This window comes from Netta rufina (genome assembly GCF_964035555.1).
Source record: "Netta rufina genome assembly, chromosome: 1".
In the NCBI taxonomy this organism is placed as follows: domain Eukaryota; kingdom Metazoa; phylum Chordata; class Aves; order Anseriformes; family Anatidae; genus Netta; species Netta rufina.
In genome coordinates, this window is record NC_140123.1 from 82693544 (window position 1) to 82706081 (window position 12538).

General features: G+C 37.1%; 1 protein-coding gene across 1 annotated transcript in view; it reads left to right on the plus strand.

The window, feature by feature from the left end:
- Positions 1-1817: 1817 nt before the first annotated feature.
- Positions 1818-12538, plus strand: part of PHEX (phosphate regulating endopeptidase X-linked) — a gene marked incomplete at both ends in the record, with an annotated part of 98997 nt that continues 88276 nt past the window's right edge. The window contains 3 exons of the mRNA XM_084306237.1: positions 1818-1929; positions 6259-6327; positions 8428-8589. Coding sequence (XP_084162363.1) covers positions 1818-1929; positions 6259-6327; positions 8428-8589 — 343 coding nt within the window. The remainder of the gene's footprint in view (positions 1930-6258; positions 6328-8427; positions 8590-12538) is intronic.

Below are 12538 nucleotides of genomic sequence, written 5' to 3' on the forward strand. Positions count from 1 at the left end.
AGCCTTTCCTTAAACACCCCTGGGGTAGTGGCATGTGGTTCTCCTGGTTCCATGTCATCACCATTTCCCTCTTTTTCCTCAGCTGTTGAACATCATGAATTGTGGGATAAATAAGAGACAAATAAGCAGGCGAAAAGAAACAAATGCTTTTTCCACGTCTTCACCGAGAAGAGATGAAAATACCCTTCTAGGTCTTATTGACAAAGGGGGACAGGGTCAGCAATGGGAGTGTTTTCCTTGTATGACCCTATCCCAGCTATTGAGAGGGTTGCAGGACATTTAAAATGCACTTCTTCATATGGATGGAGTGGGTTTTTCCTTTATGCCCATCTGGGATCCAGGACAACTTGGGTAAATCATTCATAAGGAGAAACAATTTGGTCTCCAGACTGGTAATCATCATCACATATACCTTGTCTGTCTTTTCTCCTTTTACTTCTTCTTCTTCTTCTTCTTCTTCTTCTTCTTCTTCTTCTTCTTCTTCTTCTTCTTCTTCTTCTTCTTCTTCTTCTTCTTCTTCTTCTTCTTCTTCTTCTTCTTCTTCTTCTTCTTCTTCTTCTTCTTCTTCTTCTTCTTCTTCTTCTTCTTCTTCTTCTTCTTCTTCTTCTTCTTCTTATTTTATTTTAAATCAGGGTAGGAGAAGGATGACATAAGAACTCAGCATAGAAGTGACTTAGGCACATAAACTGTTGGGAGCTTGGACATGGCAGCTGTCTCTCCATGCATCCTAATGTTTTACATGAGAATCTAGCTCTGGAGGAACTAAGAGCACTTCAAGGGGCTGAATGTCACATTCATGTTGGAGAATTCACTCTGAAATGACGAACTTTCTTATGGATTGAACAGGGAAACCTTGCCACCTAGAGAGAGGATTGTCGAGTCTCAGTCTGAAATTGAAAAATCCATACAAATAGATTTTTGTTGTTGTTGTTTGTTTGTTTCCTTTTCCCCATCTCCAACTTGGAAGTGCCAAATAGATACTTTACACTAAGATCATAGTGGTACTTGAGTTGGAAATGTAGGATACTCTCCTATAATTTGCTGCATATCAGCAATACTGAAACATCTTGCCTGGAAAAAAAATAAAAATCCATCTCTTAAAACAGCACTATTCTGTAGGTTGTGCTGATTATTGCTTTGTGCTGCATGACTGTGATTTTTGGCACTAAGTGTCACATACCAAATTCCCAAAATAAAATGCTACATGATATTCTAAGAGCTCTTAGGAAGCTTTAAAAAGGGATTTGTCCACTGGGTGAATATTGCTTCTGGTAAAGTCAAATGATGCAGTAGGAATGGTTTAAGAAGAGGAAACTTCAGTCAGCAAATAATTAGTTTTTTAAAACAACTGCAAGGCAAAACGAAAACCTTCCATCAGTCTTGTGTTTGTAAAAGTTGTCAGAAATCCTGCTTTGATTGTAACAGCTTTACAGCTATATGTTAGAATAACTAAAACATTTGTTCAGCAACATTGTGAAATCCTCATGCTCTGAACTCTTGATAAAGTGGACTGCTGAGTGATTGGCTCGTAGAGACTTTACAGGCAGCAGGAGTTGTAGAGTGGTCACTGCTTGCCTTCCCTAGGTCTGGTCAGAGGGAAGTGCAGAAGACAGTTTTTATATGAGTGCGTGATATTCCTTGGAGAGGGAGAGAGCAAGAAGTGCCTACGAAATGGTTCACAACAGAAACCTGAAGTTCTAAATAGAAGGGAGGAGGAGGAGAGCTGGTGGATGCAGCTTCTGAGTAGCTGAGCTCCTGATAAAACAGCAGCGGAACAAAACCAGACTTTGAGAGTGAGCACATCCCATCCCATCGTGATGGAAGGGGAGACGGTACCAGAGACCAGGAAAGCAGCCAACAAAGCCACTCGGATTGCCCTTGGTGTGTTCGTGGCTGGCACCGTTGCACTTGGCACTGCACTTTTCTTGGGTAAGTGAGAATGTCCTGGCGAGGGTGAATGTAGACCTCCTGAGCCTGCCCGCCTGGTGTGGGTGTTTGTGCCATGCGCTGTTTTGGTGACAATCCCAGTCTCCTTTTTCTTTGTTTTATTTTTTCCTTAAAATGGCAATGTGTCAGCAAAGAGATTTGTTATGGGGAACACTAGAGCTAGAAGCTGCAATGTGAGCCCAAGTAACTTCTGAAAGCTGAATTTAAATTTGAATACTTGGTTGAATGTGTTCTAGCCAGAGTTGTATTCTTTTACAGAATGCGGAGAAAAGGGTAAAATTATGCATATTGGTAAGACTGATTGCAAACTGGAAGTTTGTGACCAACGTAGACTAAAATTCTCTTTTTCCTGAAAGTCAATCTGTAGTGCACATATTTTATGGAGTCTTTTAGGTTATCCTTCATTTGGTTTTCATTAGGGCTCGACTAAAATTCCCATAGAAAGCTTCAATAATGCATATGCTTGCACATTTTTTAGATGTTTCTGTTTTTCTATTATGAACTGTAAAATTGTCTTTACAAAAATCATAAGAGGTGCATCCAGAATTAAACTAAAATATTTTGATCAGATTTATTAGCTGTAACTGGAAAAAATAGAGAAGGAAATAGAGAAGGAAATTTCTCTCTGGGATTTGGAATCATTTATAGGTGGCTTTTCTTGGAATATCTCATGGAAGCATATACCTACACCTAAAAATGCACCCAGAAAACACCAGACAGTGAATAGAAAGCAATATTTTGTAAAAGGTTGCAGAGACATAGCCTTTTTAGAATAATTCAGACAAACTTTTCATTTCTTTTTTTACATGGACTTGAGGGAACTTAACCTCTAAGAGTATCTCTTGCTTCCCTCCAATCTTTTATGATGTTGTGTGCAAGATACGCTTCATTAGTAATATCAACTGAGAAAAAGATGTTAGGTTTTCTATAGAATATTTGAAGCAGCAGGCTCTCACTCAGTATTTTTCTGGTGTAGAATAAATCTACATACACACTCAAGTGACTATTGTGTATAGGAAGAATCTTACTTAGTTCAATAAAACCCTTTATAAATGTAAGGGAGATTGGATCCTCATCTTTGTAGCTTAAAATATTGATTCTACATAAAAAGTAATGTTTTTCTCTTAATTAATATGATACCAAACACCAGACAGTAATGGAGAGACCTTATTTCTTTTTTAGCAGTAGGTTGTTTGTATATTTATTTATTGTAGAAAGCAATAGAAATTTTAACAACATGGCTTGTCCTTTGCCCATAGACCAGACATAAAAATTCAAGCAAAGATAATAATTTTTATAGACAGTTTTGTAAGTGTGCCGAGACCTTTTCTGTAACCGGGGATTCAGCATAAGAATTTTCATTGGCATAAAGGCTAAGAAAATAAAAATACTGGCCTTGGGTCAACGAAAATATTTTTAAGGTTTTGTTTTGAAATTGTCTGAAGACTTTAACCAAGGGAATGATGGAAAAGAATTAGACTGTAATGTTTTAACATTTTGTCAATGAAATCTTCTAGTGTTTCATTTTGATACTCTTTTGTTTTTGTAAGTTTAAGTTTAACTCTTTTTCAGGTTCGTAAAACTGTAGAAAAGGAAGCCACTATTAATGGTCATGTGAAACATTTCAGACATCTGAAGATGATTTTTTTTTCTCGAATTTTTACTTAGTCTGCAAAAACTTGTTTCTGGTGGACATGAAACAATTCCCTTTCATTTTTTTTCAGTTTGAGAAGTGTAACATAACCTTCTCCTACTTCTCTTTTATGTTCTTCTTAGAGTTCTCTTGACTCTCAGAAGGATCTAGGAGAATGATGCATTTTTATTGAACATTATTTGCTTGTACTGTTGGCACCAAAGCACAGGTCAGGGCTCTCTGACACTTCCCTGCTGTTTTCTGGATGTCTGTAGTGCATTTGTGCAGGCAGGAGGGTGTTTCATGTTTTTCCACTGAGCATGGCTCTCCTTGAATGCTGCAGAACTACTGTGGAGGTGAGGGCTGGGGAGGACTGGGTCCTCTGGGCAAGCTCTGCCATCACCGTCCCACTTGGTCATGGTAGCACCTCGTGAAGAACTGTGCTTCTGAAATGTGCTTCACATTGCTTTGTGCTTTGTGCTTCACACAAAAAAAGGACCTTTCCTCCAAATTCCCCATTTCTCAGGCAAAATTAAAAGGACAAATGCACCCTGCCCTGAATAACAGTGAAGGTAGGCCGTGGTGGAAGAAGGTAGGCTACTGATGGAGACAGGTAGCACAGCCTGCCTCATGGCCTGGCAACAGTAAGGAAGACAGACCAACATCTACATCTGTAGTGGGGTTTTGGGCCCACCAGGGCCAGCACAAGTCTAGGTAAAATGTGTAGGTTAACATCACAACTGTAGGTAGTAATGTAATGATTCTTATAATACAGGAAAAAGAAAAAAAAAAAGGCAAGAGAACAAAAGCAGGTAAATTTAATTTAAAAAATTTTAAAAATTTGCTCTGATGAGAAATTTGCAAATGGAACAAAAGCATTTGAAATTATATTTTACTTTTGTTTAGAAGTATATGAACCACTATGTCTGCTTTGGATTTTTTAGCTTTATTGTCTTGTTTTCATTCTCCCTCAGTTTTCATCAAGTGCAAAATAATTAAAGGTTGTCTGGGAATTTCCCTCCTTTTTCTGCTTTGTTAAAAGAAAAATCTAGCAAGCCTTCTAGACCTGGATGAGTTCTTAAAAGCTAACTTTAAAGAGGAAGAAAGCAAATCTCCATGAATGGGAGAAGTACAATGCTTTTGAAAAACAATTCAGTAATAAGCACATTATCCATTATTTGTATGGCTCAAAACTGTATTCTGTAGACCTGTGCTTCCCTATTTCCTACCATACTTCAGAGTTCCATTTACAGCTTTTTTATGTGTCAAACTCTAGCGCCTTTCTCGGCTAATTGTCAAATTAACCAGTAGTAGTTTTTAAGATGTGTTTCACTGAGTCAATGCAAGTTTTGGTAAAGTAGACTAGAAATAGTTTTACAGTCTTAGTTTCTAAGAAAGTCTGAGTGAAATCCAGACAGTTCTGTCCTTAGCTGTCACTAAAGCTGTGAATTTGGATAATATGAAAAAGCTTAATATTCATTTATATATATATATTTTAATTATTATTTGTTTTTAATTGTAAAATTTTCCAGTGCTGAAATCCTATTTCACATCTTCATGTCCTTTTGTACAGTTTAACACCACAGGAGAAATCGTTTTATCATCAGCAGCACAGCTATGATACCTTGAAATACCTATGATACCAAAAGGGGGTACTCTTTGGTTTGTTTTTTATTTTATTTTATTTTATTTTATTTTATTTTATTTTATTTTATTTTATTTTATTTTATTTTATTTTATTTTATTTTATTTTATTTTATTTTATTTTATTTTATTTATTTATTTTTGCCATGGACTGAGTTAATAAGATAACAGAAGTTGTGAGATGTTTCTTTATGTCTACTAAGCACATCTACTGAATGTTATTTTACCTGCCCCTTGGGACTCCTTCCCATCCTCATCCTAAGCATTAAATGTCTGCATATTTGCTGCCTGACAGCAAAGTCTGAAATCAGTGATTCCTATACTTAAGTTTCAGTGGCAGTGGTAATACACATTTTTGAAATATAACCAAAATTAGCTGAGAATTTCATAGATCTTGTCAGTGTGATTTTTGGAAGCAAATAAAATTCCAGTACCTTTGGGGGCCAGTTCACAAAGAAGCTGCTCTTTGGATTATAAACCAGGGTTACTACTGCATTTGTTGCCATCTAATTCATTCCAGACTAGTAAGGGGATGATGAAGGTATCCCATGGGTGCTGGTGGGGCCAGGCAGTGCAGTGCTGCTGCAGGAGGAGGTGCAGCAGGGAAAGCTCTGCAGAAGATGGTTAGGTAGCTCCATGGTAAGCTGCCAGCTGTGAAAGGTACATCTCTGGAGGAGGACAGAAAGAGGGGTGGATTTTTTTGTGTTGTGGTGGTGCTCACCATTCCTAAGTGGAGTGCTGTTGCTCCAGGTGATGTGCAAATGTACCACGAGAGACAGACAGCTCTTGTTCCATGCTGCCTGCAAGCAAAGACAGAGGAAGGAGAGGTGGAAGCACGTACAGGAGGGGAAAATATTTTTTTTAGGATTTGCAGTAATTACTTAATGCACATTATAAGTGTTCTAAATCACTGCAGCCAGAGATGCATTAGGGCCAGAGTTTGCACTGACATTTGAATGATCAAGTACAAAATATTTGGCTCAAATTGTTAAAATTCATGACAAATGGCCTCATTATGGTTTTCCATTTTGCAGTTAGCCAAGGTCTTATAAAGTTTCACCCGAAGCAACAATACTGTTTGACTTCAGAATGCATTGAAGCTGGTAAGCAACAATTTTTTCCCATGTATTATATATCATTATCACAGTATGTTAATGAGGTGTTTATACTATTTTATTTTTTTTCCACAGTTCTTTTCACTTATAAAGTTTCATTAATAATGACAGTTATGCAAACAAAACAAAACAAAATTAAAAAAAGAGTCAATGTCTAAATTACTGTGGATCTGTTTATTTTCTGCAATTCAACTTCATATTTTTAATCACTTTTTCTCTGTTCTATCCAGGTGAACCCAAAGTTTCCTGTAGGGTTTACTTTTTTTTTTTTTTTTTTTTATATATATATAGGGGAATTTGTATTTGGTTTGTTCCTCCCAGTAATCAGAAAATTGGCAAATGAATTCTGCACAGATGTACTTTAGGGCCAGATCATACACAGGTGTGCACAGTTGTAATGTGGAGACTATTACTCAAAATCTGCAACCATATTTTCATATTGGCAGGCTCTTTTCCCCACTTGTGTGATAATCCTTACAAAGCTTGTACATCTATTAGTATGAAATGAGAGCTAAAGCGATCCAGTTTGGTAGCACCTAAGTGACCCATTTTGGCCTTGTCATTTTGACAGTTTTTCTCCTGCTAAATCAATGGGAGTCTTGCATTCAATGTAACAAGAGCAAAGATCAAACTATTGTTAGCACGTCTCGAAATCTGGCTCTAGAGCCATTTCAATAGTAACAAAGTGGACATCATTTGAACTTCTGTGAATATTTGTTTTCATTCTGAATTATGTTAAGATAATATAGTGAGATGTTTTTCTTGTGTTTGAAATCTTGACAAAATTCTGTGGACTACATATTTAGTCTGAACAATTTGTAGATGTCAAGATTGCCCTGACACTTCATGTCACTTGGCTTCCATCTGTGCTGCACTGACAGTGCTCTCAGCCACCCTGGGCAATGCTGTCCTTAGCTGATTCTTGGAAGGTTGCAGATATCCAAGTAGGATTACTAATCAAAACAAACAAACAAATAACACTCCGCCCCCCGTGCTCCTCCCACCTCCTCCAAAAAAGAAAGAAAAAGAAAAAAAATATATATATATATATGTGTGAAGTGTGTGGACTTCATCTTGAGCTTCAGGATGGCAAAAAAAAAAAAGTCATTTTACAAGTTTGAGTTGGAATTGGCTTTCTTGTGCACATGAGGTAAGACTTTTTTTTTTTTGTTTGTTTGTTTGTTTGTTTTTGTGGACTCTGCAGAATCTGGTATTTTGCACCAAGGCAGACTTGGACACCTACAGAACCTGAGTGTTTTAGCTAAGGGTGCACTATGTAAGGATTGAGCTCTGCCTTGCAGAACAGCTTTTCAGGAGTCATAGAAAAGGACCAAAAGGTCTTCAATGTAGTCAATTTGAGAATTTCTAACATGAGAGACAGAACTTCAGCATAGAAATATCTTAGCAAGAACTATTCTAAGTAAAAATACTGGATACTAGAAATAGCACCATAAATTCTGAAAAAGTTATCAGTTTTCCTGCTAAGAAATATAGTCAACTATTTGGATAAGCCTCAAAACGCATGGTCATTTAGCCAAAAGATGTCCATTATCTCCATATTCTCTGTTACTTTACTCATATAGTCCTATGCCAGGACTTGATCATTTGATTATGCATGCAAAAGTTATTTTATCAGACTTGTCAGACTGATCTGTCTCTACCTGGTCTCACCTGCTGTACTGCTGGGGGAGGCAGTCGCAAGACTGAGCTGAATATACTAGTTATCTTTTCGACTGAACGGCAGATCAGAACTTGATGTGTTTTTCAGCTATTCAGCTGAAAGTAAACAGTGCATAATTTTTGGTAAGCTAACAGTGTGTTTGGTATGTATTGATATTATATTCCTCAGGCAATTAATTCTGTCATGGCAACAAAGGACAGTCGGTGTTCAGGCATTTGGCTCCAGAAGGTCATGTTCCAGTAGGTTCAGTGGTCATTGCTCTTATGGCACTCAAGAGCATTCATTGCACAGATATTTCTTTTTTTTTTTTTTTCTGCTTCTCATGTAGGCATTCTCTATTTAGGTAAAAGTGTTCCAGAAATTTATGTGGTATCTTTTTGTTTATTTATTTATTTTCTTACTTATAGCTGCTGCCATCTTAAGCAAGATAAATCAGTCTGTAGATCCTTGCGAGAACTTTTATCGATTTGCATGTGATGGTTGGATATATAATAACCCTATTCCTGAAGACATGTCAAACTACGGCGTTTATCCTTGGCTGCGGCACAATGTGGACCTCAAACTAAAGGGTAAATATGACATTTTTGAAAGTATTTAGTTGACTTTTCAGTGTTGCTTGTTGAGTGGCTAATGCTGAAATGAGTAAACACTCCACACTCTTTTCTGATTATTGCAGGATATCCAACAGAACAAATTCCTGTTCTGTTTAATATATTTTTCTGTTGTTTTCATTGACAATAAGATTGAGAGAAAATGAAGTATAACAGAAACAGAATTTGGGAGGAAGCAAACAATTGCTTTTAACTCTACAATTTAAGAAGGATGAAACAAAAGGATACTTCTCATACCAAAGGAAAAGGTGGTGGGGTTGAACTACCTTCTTCTTGCAGTAGACTGATAGACCAGGGCGCAGGAGTACAGCATGCATGTTGAAAAATATCTGTCCCAGACACAGACAACCATCAGCCTAGGACAGCACTCTGTCTCTGACAGTGGACAATTGCAGGAAAGGTATATAAGAAGGCAAAAGTAGTGATATTTTCTAGTATAGTTAGCTAGCTCTTGGCAGGAGGCAATTTGTAGCCTTATGGAGATGGCTGTTTGGGTTCTCTGTTTCCTTCAAGTTGCCATTCAGGTTTCTGTTGCAGTACCTGAACTGTCATCAGTGAAAGAGGCCATTTAAGGATTTGTGTCTGGAGAAAAAATAGCCTGGGGTGGAAGTGTGTAGGAAGACAGGTATTTTAATCTGTATGTTATTTGACTTAGCACTATACTCAGCAACAAGGCCTCCTCACCAGGAAGCTCTGCAGACTAACTGGGAAAAAAGGTGACAATTATTGCTAGGGAGGAAAACATTGACAGAATTTTTTCATCTTCACTAAAACCATGTCACATACTGTCGGTGTGCCTGAGCATAACACACCTTAGGCATGCTATTGACCTATTAGTTCAGCTATTAGCCTCCTGTTCACCAGAGAACAGAGATCACCTTTAGGATGTTGTGCTTAAATGTAGCATTTATTTATCTATTAGTTTTTGTATATGCGTGTTTGTAGGCATCAAAACCCTTTTCCACTTTTTTTCTTCAGTTACACTGTATTCAATTTCCACATCATTAAGTATTTTGAAAGCTGCATTCAGTTTCAGAGTATGATTTTGGAATTTCAGCATAGGCTATAATCTGATGACTGCTGTTTTAAGTCTGCTGAAGATGTCACAGCCAAAAGAAGAAATATTGCTACAGCCTGTTTTAAGTTACACTTTTCATTCTAATTGTTCTGTTGCCAGAATAAGGCTGTGTTAGAAAACTGCATATCCTTCATGAACGTTAGCCACATATAAGCCAGATCTAATTGAATATAGACTAGCAAGCTGTGACTTTCATTCTTAATTATTTCCTCCTTTTACTGTGCCTAATCAAGGACATCACGCTAAGCCACACATTTATATAGTTTTCTTAATGCATTCCCTTTAGATGTGGCTAATCCTTAGCTAGGAAAACACAAGACAAAGAAAGAAACATCTAAGTGAGAAGTATTTGCTTAATGGAAACTCCGTATCAAAAAAAAGGGTGTAATGAAGTGCCTGATAATTACTTTAACAGGCAGCAAGAACTACTCTTTAGCATAGAAAAGGGAAAAGATGTGAAACATTGGGTGGTGTAGAGTAGTTGATTTAATATATTTGTTATCTCCTCATTATCATTTTATTTAATAATTTCTCCAAAATATATTATTGGTAATTAAAAAAAATAATAATAAAGAAATTGTGGAAGTCATTATTGGTAGCCAAATTAACCAATAATGACCTTAATTAAGAGTTTGGGAGTGCTATTATCTTACTACTGAAATGTAGGGAGCTTTTTGTGAATAATTCAAAACTGGAAGTCAGTGGCAAGTAAATCGGTACCTACTACCTGTGGTGAATGTTGATTGTGAACCAAAAAGTTTATTTTCCTTTTCCTTTCTGAAATCTGCAGAATGATGATATACAACTGATTTTTTTTCAAGTGACCACGCAGGAAGCAATATATTAAAAAACAAAAAACTCTGCGAACATTCCAAACTCTCAGCACTGCAAAGGGGGTGATTTAAATTATGTGAATCATTTGTGAACATGGCTTTCAGATCTTTCAAATTTAATTTAAGTCTGTGGAAACCAGGTACAGATAAAGTCATCATACTGATCTTGGCCAAGTGAGACACCTACTTCAGACTAAATTACTGCGCTGAGGTTTTTCATTGTGGCTATTTTCTGAATCCCCATCAATTTAAACACAGTGAGGAGTTCTTAATGTGGCAAACAAGAAATGGAGGCCTTTTAAGAGAATATGGTGTATAGCTTTTTAAAGAGTATGAGACAGCAAACAAAATATCTGGCAGTGTAGGAAACTTCTTCTTAGGTAATCTGCAATGATTTTCTTTAGAAAATAACTTCTCTTTCATATAAATCCAGGAAGGCAAATATGTCTCAGCATGGAAACTTGTACTATTTGACCAGAGGTTTCTCCTTTCAGACAAATTCCAGAAGTTTGTGCTGAGTGCCCATGCCACAGGACTATAGAGTTGGCCTCTCTTACACACATTGAAAGAATCTTGGTCAGTACTTGTATGTAGGCCATGAGATCTGTAGTGTTACCACTGATGCTCACTGCTGGTGTTCTGTCTCAGTGGACCCGTCTCTTATGATTTTTTTCTTGAGGTAGCTAGTTGAGAGCTGTTCTGAATAAGAGGAAGAATACCAACTGTTAAAAAAAATAGAGAGGATATTTATGTTATTCCTTCCAATAGCCTCTTGTTTGATACCTGCTCCTGGATAACAAGTGAGCAGTAGACAGTAACAGTGCTTACTCTTTTTTCTTAGTCTCTTCATCTGCAAATCTCTTTTCAGTGGTCCAAACATTTTTGTAATGGTCCAGATCTTTCCTATATTGCTTGTTCATCCAAGCATAAGAAAAAGCAGAAAAGGTCTAAGTCAAGTAAATCTCTCTGGGCAACTATTTTTTGGTAAAATGAAGTACCTGGTTCAGAGGTGGAAGAGGTGGAGTAGCCAAGACTTTCTACAGGCTTTGTGGCTGCTCAAAAAGAAAGCTGTATCTGTACTGGGTGATTTTGGGAAACCATGAGTACAGAAAGGAGATCATTTTGGTTCCTAAGTGAGGTTTTAAGGCAGCACAGCAGCTGAGCCACAGAATTCCCACAGTGTCTCCCTCCTTGGGAGACCAGAACGGCATCTCTTTGCAAGTCCTGCACTGGAGCAGGAGTGGGGTTTACACCTCACTGCTGCTCCGTGCATGGTACAATATTCCCCTGGGCTTGCAGGGAATCTGCCTTTTGGATGGGACTTGAAGTTGGATGATATGTTCATATCTGCAGATACCAAATTCCAAAATAATTGTAGGGCTGTACTTTGGTAATCTTGCAGACAGAAGTGTTTGTACCATCAAAAAAATGTATCAAACTGTGACATCTGATTTTCCATTTCATGACAAAAAAAAATGTGCAAGTACATGTTGAAAGTATTAATATAATGAAATAAAGCTTAATGCTGGCATTTAGCACAGAGCTCCTTCTGCACTGTAACAGTTGGGGCTCTTACAATCTTCTGGTTTAAATGTAGTTTAAATTATTGTGCCAAAATGCTAGTGGATGTGTGTGTATTTTGGGGTGGGTAGTTGGAGGGAGTATTGCTTAAAAGATTTTTTGAGGTTTATTATTGAAATTAGTTTTATGAACTCTCACATCTCTGTAAGATTACTTCTGTTTTTGTTACAGTTTGTGTACATCTAGATTAGCTGACTTTTGGAGGAACTCACATGGTGTGCTTATTGTTTTTATATACAAACTCAAAGAATTTACAGAATGTTGAAATTATGGAAACAAACAGCATTTTCATTTAGGAAAAGTGCTGTCTATTAGGGCACTGGGCAGCATTAGGAAGCATTTATGTAAGCACAGCTGTTCAGATGTCATTTCCATAAGAATTTACATATTGCCAAATCAATATTCAGAAAAATGA